At 43.9% G+C, this 11,906-nt stretch overlaps 3 protein-coding genes across 7 annotated transcripts in view; 1 reads left to right on the forward strand and 2 right to left on the reverse strand.

Moving 5' to 3' along the window:
• Positions 1–8,340, reverse strand: part of DUS2 (dihydrouridine synthase 2) — a 31,497-nt gene extending 23,157 nt beyond the window's left edge. For 3 of the 5 annotated variants that reach the window (XM_086758193.1, XM_086758192.1, XM_086758196.1), the window contains exons 1-6: positions 8,203–8,340; positions 7,626–7,765; positions 3,449–3,494; positions 1,983–2,074; positions 986–1,029; positions 129–189 (exon numbers count right to left, since the gene is read on the reverse strand). In XM_086758193.1, the coding sequence (XP_086614319.1) occupies positions 129–189; positions 986–1,029; positions 1,983–2,074; positions 3,449–3,494; positions 7,626–7,748 (366 nt within the window). In that variant the 5' untranslated portion in view covers positions 7,749–7,765; positions 8,203–8,340. Of the gene's footprint in view, positions 1–128; positions 190–985; positions 1,030–1,754; positions 1,888–1,982; positions 2,075–3,448; positions 3,495–7,585; positions 7,858–8,202 lie in introns of those variants that run through there. The other 2 variants (XM_086758194.1, XM_086758195.1) reach the window with 2 other exon arrangements.
• Positions 1–11,906, reverse strand: part of SLC6A2 (solute carrier family 6 member 2) — a 416,570-nt gene that overhangs the window by 167,732 nt on the left and 236,932 nt on the right. The gene's annotated exons all lie outside the window — the stretch shown is intronic.
• Positions 8,272–10,519, forward strand: DDX28 (DEAD-box helicase 28). Its single transcript, XM_010126902.2, has one exon. The coding sequence runs from the start codon at positions 8,309–8,311 to the stop codon at positions 9,914–9,916; it is 1,608 nt and encodes a 535-aa protein (XP_010125204.2). The 5' UTR covers positions 8,272–8,308; the 3' UTR covers positions 9,917–10,519.

Here is an 11,906-nt window from a genome sequence, read left to right on the forward strand (position 1 = left end):
AAACTGAAGTTTACCTGCATTAAAATTTTACTGCTTGAATTTGCTCAACCCAGAAAAGCAGAACATGTCTGCGCTCCCCACCTGTAAGAAAGAAAAAGCTTATTTAAGAGTAATCAAAATCCACTTGCCTTAGTAGAATATTCTTTTGGGCATCCCATGTTGATATCAATACCAGCTACATCACTCTCTCTGAAAGAAAAGAAATAAACAATGAAAATATTTGTCAGCATATTAGAACAAGAATCAGGAAATATACATCTTTCCAGGAAATTTGTTCCATCATCATTCATTAAAGCTTAAATGAGAATTTAAGGTCAAGTTTTTATTCGACCTTGAATTTTTTGCTTCTCACTTATATAAGTTACATATTTATTTTAACAGCGGTTTGAAGATCAGTCTGTCCACAGGTTTTAATGACCAGTGTTGTGCAGAAGCTGCAAATGCTCATCTTAAACATGTTTATATAGGATTAAGTATACGTAAGTATACCCACCACTGCCACTAAAGCAAGCCCTATTGAAACGTCCATCTATTTAAAATGGAGACTAAAAACATATTTTAAAAAGGTTTGAGAGACACTTTTCATTTCTGCACAATACTTTGAGGGCTTCAAACCACAAACAGTAGGAGACATTTTCAGGCATATTTGTCTCACTTGCAGCTGTGCAATACCCAGGGAAATTTCATGTTGGAGAGATCAAGGACATAGTTACTGCACTAGCAAAAAGCTACCGGTCCCAGTATAGAACATACGCAGCTGCTGCTTTGAGCAAGAACTATCTTAAATAGAAGTTGCAGTTACACCATTGCACCACTGGCCTTTTGAGATGCTACACTTCACTGTGCAGCTCCTACAGAGCTTTTCTTGAGATCTACCTTGATCCTCTCAATGATGAAAACCTCTCTTACACAGCAATTCCTCTGTACACAAAAAAAAACCTCAAACAAACCCATAGTGGGAAGAGGGTGAGAGAAGATTACTTACACAAGCTTAGCTACTGCCAGGGCTCTTTCAGCATCTGCTGAACCCTGTTAGTAAAACAAGAGGATTTATAATTATAAAATATCATCAAATTCATTTTTAAAAGTTCTCACTTGCAGATGCGTATAACTATATTTGCTCTAAATAGTTAGTATAAAGCACAGAGACCCATTCACAGCACAACAGATAGCTAAAACATTTAGCTGAAGCACGTACTAGAGTAAGCCACTGAATGACAAAAGGTGATGCAAAAATGGATCAGGAGATGTCTCTCCACCCTCTTAACCTACAGCAGTATCAAATGTTCTTAGCCATGACCATTAGATATTTATTTATCATGTTCTTAAGAAGCTCCACTAATAACAATTCTACAGCCTCTACAAGCGACCTATTCCAGGGCTATCATTACCACTGAAAAAGGTCTTTTTCAATATCTAATGCAGTCCACACTTCTCCCTCCCTCCCACCCCCATCATCTTTTGTCCTACACAGAGCAGTCTCAAAAGAGCAAACTACTCTCTTTTTCTCTCCAGCAGCCTTTAATCCATTTGTGCAATGTTCATGCACGCATTAATCCTCTCTTATCTACGCTAAACAATGCCATTTATTTCAACCTTTCCAGTAAGACTGTTTACTAGACAGTGCAAGATTTAAACATGTGATCAAACATCAGCATAATTTAATTTTGGTATCTGTATGTCCAAAAATATACCGAAGATACCTATTACAAAAAACAGCTTCTGTCATAGAGCACAGAATTAATCTTAATCACCTCTTCTGAAAACAGCTGTATGGAGAGCTTATAATGTAGCATCTTCATCGCATGTGTACCAACAGATTAGAAATTCTGCAACACATCTGGTGTGAAACTTTACCTCCACCTGAAGCATCAAGAAATTGATAGTCTGCAACACAGAGAGCTGCTTTAGACTTCATGTTACCAGCACTACCTTGTTTAACTACGTTGTTATTAGAAGAGTACCTGCAGTTGGTATCTTACCATTTGAAAGACAACATGGCGCCTCTCCCTTTCACAAGTTCTGAAAACAACTCTTTCATTAGGTGCAACGAAGTCCACTGTTTCAAGTACTTCTATATAAAATGAGAAATAGATCAACCAGACAAAAATTAAATGCAAATGTAATAATAAAGGAAATCATAGGACTATGTAACTTGTATATAAATGAAAAGCTATCAAATAAGTCTTCCATGAACAGCAGAATTAATGGCACACTACCTCCTGTCCTTGCAGTACACTTCTTGCACACTGCTGTTTCCCTCTGATAGTATTCCCCAATCATCCCCCAGCCTGTTTCTTGGGCAAGTATCAGACCAGAACAAGTTTAAAAATCAATCAGCCAGAATTAACATAATGGTACCATTTCTGGGAAGGAATACGAGGGGAAAGTAGATTTGTAGTAGACTTTTGTTCCCCAGTGGGGACACTGCAAGCAACTGTTTCTCATGCCACTTGGCTAGGGAGGTCTCAAAGACACCTTTTAACAACTTGTCTGTGAAAATCATGTTAGGCAAAATCTAGCCCATGGACCTCAAGTTAATAAAAGAATGATAAACAGTGAGATTTTGTATGCCTAGCTTCCTTATTGCAGTAGACTAAAAGATGTGTATATTATAATGTCACAAACAGCTAACATTTATAAAGATTCATTATTAGAAACTATCTCTACTGTAGTCCAAATGAATTTATTTCTTGGATACTATCAAACTTTTCTTGAAAACTTAAAAGGCTCTGTAACTAATACTAGTAGTTTATTGAATTTTATATTAGCATACACATATAAATTTCTTGGAAAAAAAAAACAAAACCCCACCAAAACCAAAACCCACAAAACCAAACCAAATGTTTTTTTACTGTTTATTCTTTACTCCAACAGCATACAAAGGCAGTAGAGAATAAGGGCTGAAGCCAATATGTAGATACAGAATTGAGAAGGGTTATCGGGTAATTTCTCTTAATAAAAAGAGAAAGATATCATTCCAGGAGCTAAAATTACAAAGTCTTTCACTTTGAAAGGCCTGTACCTGCACATCCAGTGATCTGACCTGTGTCAAAGACTTAAACAGAAAACTCATCGAATTCTTCTAATAAACTAGATCAATGATAGAAAAAGACCTTGTGCTAGGTCTAAAAAGAATAACAAATTGTCAGTTACTAATACATTAGTGCTGTCCTCCAAAAACATTTGTGGTTCTCCTGAGGGACACTGACTGAACTATTGAAATTCCTTAAGAAGGGAAACTGAAAGTTTGAAACTGGGCAGCAGCAAACAGGTATAAAGCAGAGCTTCAAAAACTTGTTTTAAATCCCTAGACACTGTTTAGAGATTATGTGTATTGATACCTCATTGTAATCTCTATAAAATTACTACAAAGAAATAATTATTTTTTCTCTCAACTAGAAAAAAGAATGCTTACAGATATTAACAAAATAAATGCTATACTTGCCATTTATAACCCTCTTACACTGCAGCATCTTTATGTCAATCAGCTCCTGAGAAGAAAGAATAAAAATATCTCAGTGAGTTGAAGTATTTAAGTCACTCAGCTCTAAACAGTTGCCCATGTAATTAAATAACTACCTAGAGATAGCAAATATAGAAAAAAATGCGAATTAAAACAATAATTTAGCTATACAACACATGCAATTGAAGTTTCAAAATATGAATAGAAAACATAATATTAGATTATCATATGTTTACACAGTCCTAGAAGAACCATTTTGTTCAAATACCTATTTAGCAAACCAGAAACAAAGTAGAATGAAACACCTAGCATGGAAAGGAAACATGACTTAATGGTACAGTAACAGACCACCTCAAGAATCCATGTAGATTTGTACTAGCCAAACATATAAGCGAACAAATCAGCAGTAACATGCTTTAAAATTGCTTTATCTTAATTCTGAGTTCTAACAGGTCTCTACAGTTGTTAAAAGACAAAAAAAAAAAAAAAAGCTTTGTGTTGACCTTTACAGGAGAACCTAACATACAGTCACCATTCTTCTAGAATCTATGGCTTTCCTTTAAAACAAAATCCCAGCACTTCAATCTACATATTTTAGCTTAACTGCAGATTTAAACAAATCAAATTATCAAGGACACGATTTGAATACTTTTCTCACATGTATCTCATCAGCTTGATTATAGGTGACCTCTAAGACAAACTGCTTGCCTTTACTTGACAAAGAGCTACAGCTTCAGCCAATATAACTTGCTAGCTGCTGAAATAAATATGCAGCTGTTAATCCAACTGTTACATAAAGTGAGAAAAAAACCCCACCATACTATAGTGTTAATTACTTGAGGAAGTTTAGTCTTCTACAGAACCTTTGTTTTAGCAACTAAGACAATGTTTAAGACCTGCTGATTTACAGGTAAGGGTTAAAAAGGTAATAAATTAGGCTAATCCAAATTTGTTTGCATTATATCATAGCTTTTATGAGTAGTGCTTTTAATTTAAGGTTTTTCAACTAATGCCTCCCATCAGGTACCATTGACATTAAGTTCTGAAACAGCTTTGAGCTTTAAAATGCTGAGGGGGTTGGAGGGAAAGGATTGAAAAACAGAAGGACAAATGGAAGTCTTAGCATAAGAAATGAAGTTACAAAATGCAGTTATTTATTCTGTTCTCTTGCCAAACAACTGCAGTATAATTACCTAAAACAACTGCTCTATTTTATACTATCTTGTAAGTTCTTAAGGAAACCTACAAAGTATAGTTTTCCTGATAAAATCTATTAAGACAGATATCTAACTGCAAACACTAGTCTATGTCAAATGCATCTTAAGTCTCCTGTCTCTCAATAGTAATGTGGAAAAAAGAAGAAACAACGTAGGAGACCTTATTTTTGAGGTGAGATGAAAAGTACAACAAGGTTTTGGCTACAGGAATAACTTCTACACTACAAGTTTTGTTACATACTGCAACTTATTAAGTAAGTTAGAGAGCCTCTTGTTTTGAGGTACTGTTTCTCGGAATTGTGTCAAAAAGCGTGTGTGAAAGAAACTGCTTTAGCTATACAGTCTACAGTGCCAGATTAAATTTCTCATACTCTGTAACTTCAGCAGTAAGCAAAGCAATACCTTTATGTGTGTGGTTTGGTGTGGTTTTAAAAAAAAAAAAAACAAAAAAAACCAAAAAAAAACCCCAAACAAGCAACCCCCAAAAACCAAACAAAACCCCAAACCCAATTATTTCTACATTACTATCTTCCACTATCCCGTGCAGTAATCCCGTCAAATTTGTGGTTAGTGAAATCCAGTAGCTGCTCAGTAACAAGGTTCTTTACTACTACCAAGTGTAAGAGATACTGGAAAAGTATACATACTGAGAGTGAAGCCTGACTCACTTCTAGTGTTTAAGACTTAGAATTACTGAATGGTTTGGGTTGGAAGGGACCTTTAAAGCCCATCCACTCCAACCCCCCTGCAAGGAGCAGGGACATCTCCAACCAGATCAGGTTGCTCAGAGCCCCATCCAACCTAGCCTTGGATGTTTCCAGGGATGGGGCATCCACAACTTCTCTGGGCAACCTGAGCCAGTGCTCCACCACCAGCATAAAAATATAAAAATATTTTTCTGATATTCAGTCTGAATCTACCTCCTTCTATTTTAAAACTATTACCCCTCATCCTGTCACAACAGGCTCTGCTGAAGAGTTTCTTCCTATCTTTCCTGTAGGCCTCCTTTAGGCAGTGGAAGGCAACTATAAGGTCTCCCCAGAGCCTTCTCTTCTCCAGGCTGAAGAGCCTCAACTCTCTCAGTCTGTCCTCACAGGAGAGATGCTCCAGCCCTCTGATCCTCTGCGGGGCCTCCTCCAAACATGCTCCAACAGGTTCATGTCCTTCTTATGTTGTGGGCTTCAGAGATGGATGCAGTACACCAGGTGGGGTCTCACCAGGGCAGAGTAGAGGGGAAGAATCACCTCCCTCGACCTGCTGGCTGCACCTCTTTTGATGCATCCTGCTAAGATGCAGTTAGCTTTCTGGGCTGCAAGAGCACATTGCCTGCTCATGTTGAGCTTCTCATCTACCATCACTCCCAAGTCCCTCTCCTTAGGGCTGGTCTCGATCCATTCTCCGCCCAGCCCGTATTTGTGCCTGGGATTGCCCCGACCCATATGCAGGACCTTGCACTTGGCCTGGTTGAACTTCATGAGGTTTGCACGGGCCCCCTTCTCCAGCCTGTCAAGGTCCCTCTGGATGGCATCCCACCCTTCCAGCGTGTTGACAGCAAACTTATTGAAGGTGCACTCTATCCCACTGTCCATGTCAACGACAAAGATATTCCTGAGGAATGCCACTCATCACCAGTTTTCACTTGGACGTTGAGCTATTGACCACTACCTTTTGAGTGCAGCCATCCAGCCAATTCCTTACCCACTGACTGGTCTGTCTGCTACTTCTAGATTCTGTAATTCCATCCTTGTGATTTCTCTAAATGATCTACTGTTAGCCTCCCAGAGAATTTAAAAAAAAAATATTCTCACTTAACTCCCTGTAAAGCAGAAAGGTTGTAATTCATAAACTAGGAAACTTAATTACTGCTTATCAAAGAAAAATATTTTATTAATTCAAATTTTATGTTAGACAGCAGTAACTATTATACTGAGTTTTGACATGTCTTCTGAATCATCCAGCAATAACTATTCTTTCACATAAAGCTGACTCAACTGATTAAATATCATGTGCAATTCCAGAGAAAAAAGGTGAGCTGTGGCCAACATAAAAAGAGCATATTGTCTCTCTGTCTGTTTTCTCCCCCAAAAAGGCCAGGGAGCTAACTCACGAGGCAACTGCTGTGAAGATTTCTGGAGAACATTGTAAAAAACCTGATTCTGACACTTTGTTTCAGCCTGTTCTATTGGTATAGATCAAACTTTCTCCAGGAAACACAGTATTTAACCCATGTTTACATTATGTAAACTATTATGTACATTGTTTACTCCTTACTGCTTGGGGTTTTTTGGTTTTGTTTTTTATTTCTTTCACAATCTCAGCTGAGTCATGTAAGTTGTACCTGCATTTGAGAAAATATAATAATAGCACTGAAGGGGAAAATGGGAATACTGATGCACTACAACAATAAGGACAGTGAAGACTAAGGACTCTAAGTTACAGAGCAGTCCAATAATAACTGCAGCAAAATGGAGTCTCAGCTTCAGGCAGCTTTAAGAAAAGTGTTAAGCAACAAGAACAGCAGCGCTGTGAGGGGTCTATATGGATGCTCTGGGTTAGCACAGCAGAACTGAGGGGGTGAGAGGGTAGGTAGGTCTAAAACTTCCTTCAATGTTATGACTCCGGGGGGGGGGGGGCGGGGGGGAGGAAAAAAAACCACTCAACCAAAAAAAAACCCCAACAAAACCCAAGACACAGCAGAATGTGAGGAAATTGTTATGGTAAGTGTTTTGTTTAAATTAATTAAAATTATTGTACAGTCTTAAAATATAAGTTTGCTACAACTTGAGGACTGCTCAAAGGGAAACACCTTAAGCCACAGAGATCCTTCTTTCCCCATTTTTGTAATGAAAAATATACGTAAAAGGAAAATGTCCTACAATAAACAAAATCTATTTGTACTAACGTTATTGGATAAGACCGCCTCATCTCCTCATCCTTCATACCTCACAGTACACGATATCAGCACCATAGTCCAGAGCGAGAAGGCGCATTGGTAACGTTCCCACCCGCACCATCGGTGCCAGGATCGTCTTTCCTCTAAAGCACAGGGGTGCGTGCACCGTCATTGCTGCTGCGGTACCACCTGAAAGAGGAAATCAAGGGGCACAGCCGTGTCATGGAAGTCCGTCCTGGTGAACGCCCAGAACTGTCCTTCGGCGGGAAGCGGGGGCGGGGGCAGTGCGGCACCCTGTCAGAGTTCCCTCAGCAGCTCGCAGGCCGCCGGCTCCGCCGCCGCGTACTCGGCGCCCGCGGCTCTGGCGCCGGTTGCGTGGAGCCCTGGGCCCCAAGGCGTGGGGGCGGCCCGGGGGGGGGGGGTGCTCCCCGCCGCACGGGCTCCTTCCCCCGAGCGAGGGGCGCCGGGTCGGCTCTGCCAGAGCCCCTCGGGGCCACGTTTGCTCCCGCGGGGCGCGGCCCGGGGGTCAGCTCTCAGCCGACAGCTGAAAAGGCGAACGTGAAGGAGCCGCCGCCGCCTCCTGAGGTACCGGCCGCGCGCGCGCCCCCCCGACCCCTGACACTCACCCTCCTCGCGTGGCTCCGGCGCGGCACCGGGAGGCGGGGGGAACCGGGGAGGCAGCGCCTCTGAACGGCGTCATCGGGCGGCGCCGCCGCCACGTGAGAGGCCGCCATGGCGCTGAGCCGCGGCGGGATAGCGGCCGCCCGGGCCGCGGCGGCGACGGGCGGCGCGCAGCCCCCCGGGAGCGTGGTGCGCGTCCCCTGGGCCCTGCGGATGCGCCTGCAGCGGGGTGCGCAGCGCCGGCGGCGCGGGCAAGGGGAGGCTACGGCAGCGGCGGCGGCGCGGCCCGGGAAGCTGCTGCTGCGGAGCCGGCGGCCGGAGCTGAGCCAGCCCCGTTGGCAGACGGTGGGGCGCTGGGAGCAGCCGCAGCTGGTGTCGGCGGGCTGGAAGCACAGGAAGGCCTGCGGGGACTACTTCCAGCTGGAGCCCTCGCAGGAGGCGGCTCCCGCCCTGCAGGTGTCGGCGCCTGAGGCGGGGCAAGGCCCGACGTTCGCCGACATGGGGCTGAAGCCGGCGCTGCTGGCCGGCCTGGAGGGCCTCTCCATCGGCCGCCCCACGGCGGTGCAGCGCCTCGCCATCCCCGCCCTGCGCCGCGGCCGCAGCGCCCTCTGCGCCGCCGAGACCGGCAGCGGCAAGACGCTGGCCTACCTGCTGCCGCTGTTGGACGGGCTGCTCTCCTGCCCCGAGGAGACGGCGGAGACGGCGGCGGCAGCGTCGCCCCGCGGGCTGGTGGTGCTGCCGTCGCGGGAGCTGGCGGCGCAGGTGGGCGCGGTGGCGGCGGCGCTGTGCCGGCCGGCGGGGCTGCAGGTGCGCGGGCTGACGGGCGGCGGCGCGGCGGGCGGGCTGCGGAGGCAGCTGCGGGCGCCGCCGCCGGGTGCCGCCGTGGTGCTGGGCACCCCCGGGGCGCTGCGGGAGGCGCTGCGGCGGCGCTTCCTGGCCCTGGGGCGGCTGCGGTGGATGGTGCTGGACGAGGCGGACACCCTGATGGACGACTCCTTCGCATGGCCGCTGGAGGAGATCCTGGCACACGCGCCCCTCGCCGCTGGTGCCCCCGGGCCGGCCGGCCCCGAGGAGGCGAGGACGCAGGTGGTGGTGGTCGGAGCCACCTTCCCCGCGGGACTGAGCGAGGCGCTGGGGAAGTTCACCGATGTGAGCCGGTTCATCACCGTCACCACCCAGAGCCTGCACCGCCTGCCATCCCACGTCCAGCAGAAGTTTGTCCGCCTCAAAGGTCAGGACAAGCTGCCTGAACTGCTGCAGATGCTCAAGGAGCGCCCAGCGTCCGGCGGGGCTGTCCTCATCTTTTGCAACAGTGCTAGCACCGTCAACTGGCTGGGCTATGTCCTGGATGACCACAAAATCAAGCACCTGAGGTTGCAGGGACAGATGTCAGCAGCTGCTAGAGCCGGCATCTTCGCCTCATTCCAGAAGGGTGACGTGTCTGTCCTGGTCTGCACTGACCTTGCCTCGCGGGGGCTGGACACCAGCAGTGTGCAGCTAGTGGTCAACTATGACTTCCCAGACACCCTGCAGGACTACTTGCACCGCGTGGGGCGTGTTGGACGGGTGGGAAGCAAGGCGCCTGGAGCCGTGGTTAGTTTTGTCACCCATCGCTGGGATGTGGACCTGGTGCGGAAAATAGAGACTGCAGCCCGGAAAAGGACAGGGCTCCCGGGCATGGACTCCTCTATTAGTGAGCTTCCACCTAAAGGTGGTTGATTGAAGTTGTTACATAGTAATAAATAGCCTGGTAGGGACTAAGCTTGAAGTCAGTAGGGCAGAGGGAGTGAGCTTATGTGTGTGAGCTTGACTGAAAGAATAGAGAATTGCGTTTTGGAACCAGGTAATCAGATTAACTATATGCACTGTTTTGGAAGCTGCACTAGTCACTTCCATAGGCATCACAATTCATGGCTTTCTGAAAGGAAGCTAGTAAGTGAGTAACAAAATGCCTTTGGAGAAGACTGAATAATGATCTCATCAGTTGATCTTTTCATTTTGCTGGGACTTTTAACTTAAATTCAAATCAGAATCAAAGTGTGCCTGTATGATGTGCAGCTCTGTTTCATTTTATTGCTTCTCCTCACCAGCAGCTAAACATTCATTATTAAAAAATTACTACTGTGGCAGGAAAAAAAAAAAAGAAAATATGTTCTTAACTTTGTTATAACTTTGACCAATTATAGATACATGTAGAAAGACTAAAGGACAAATTATATTGTATTTTCTGTGATGTAGCAGTTCATTCAGAGAATTCTAGGCCAGGTACCCCTAAAGTTTGGTGGGAACAAGAAGGCACAATAAAGTGTGAGGCTTTTTCAAGGTCTTATTTTTGTCATTTTATGGTTACCTTTCACTGAGAAAGGGGATTTTGCTGCTTCATGTTCTATTAAATAAAAAAAGCCTTTACATGTTTTCTGCTTATTTTTTCTGCATGCTGTAGTGACATATCTAATCTCTGAACTGATTGTAAAACAAACAAAAAAAAACCAACCCACCAAAAAATGTCTCCTGTTAAATGAAAGAGGTATGTTGACCCACAGGTTCTAATGTCTCCCAGATAACAGAGTGACTACAAGATTTCTTTTGAATATCATACTATTACTTGTCTGTTTTAAACCAAAAGGACTGAAGTGAGGCTGAGGTTATTTCATATCTAGCTGCTAGTTTGTATCCATGGTAAATAATCACACAAAACCAGCATTTTAGCTCTGATTTCTGTTGCAGTGATTTAGCAGAGCCTTTTCTTTTAGTGGCTGTTTTTCCTGTGCTATCCACTTTAGCCTGTGCTAAAACTCTCTATGTACAAATAGTAAGCTGTTAAATGAAAAGATTACAGCATAGTATCCAAATCATTGGTTTCAAAGAAAATAAGGTGCTGGAGCTACTCTTAGAATACTTAGAGTAAAAATTAAACAGAAAATTTGCACAGATAATCACTCAAGAATAAAGTTATTTAACCTTATCCTAGAAATTGTGCACATGTACTCTGTTCACGTTGCACAGAGGAAGTTACAAGTTGCAGTAAAATTATTTAATACAATAGAAAGTTTTCAACTTTATAGAAAGACAATAGAAAAGTGATCCACTTGGAGACTAGAAACCTTTATATTTTGGACACATTTATTTCATGGACTACTTGCTTCTCATCTGAAGTTCATTTAAGTGCAAATCAGGCAATTTATGTGTCCACAAGCAAGAGCTTACTGTTCATGTATAGGAGGAGGGTAAAACCCAGTAAATCCCAGTCCCCAGAAACCTGGGGACAAATCTGTAGTATTATAATTTTCAGAAAATCCTATTTCCATTTGTTAATATGGATCTTATGTTGTATCAGCTCCTCTGAACAGCTGAGAAATAGCTTCCTTTAACTGCAGACACACAGATTAATTTAAATGAAGTAAATTGTATTCAAGGAACACCAAGTAAGAAATTTTAATATTTGCTTGCCTGTTTTGCCTAACCAATCTCAGGCTGACTCCATCTCAAGTGTTGTATAATTTGACTCTGATCTTTTTCAAAGCTGGAGCACTTCACCGTGTTAGCATAAATATTGAGTTACTACCTGCTTCATAGAGTGTCTTTCTTTCCTGAGGCAGCTGGTGATGGTGATCACACTTCCCAGTTCAACATACAGAGTGGCCCTTTTAAGTTTCTGAGAAAGATTGTTGCTTGGGGTCTCAGATGGCCAACTTCAAGTATTTGTCTT

This window comes from Chlamydotis macqueenii, chromosome 13 (genome assembly GCF_036417535.1).
Source record: "Chlamydotis macqueenii isolate bChlMac1 chromosome 13, bChlMac1.mat, whole genome shotgun sequence".
Classification (NCBI taxonomy): Eukaryota; Metazoa; Chordata; class Aves; order Otidiformes; family Otididae; genus Chlamydotis; species Chlamydotis macqueenii.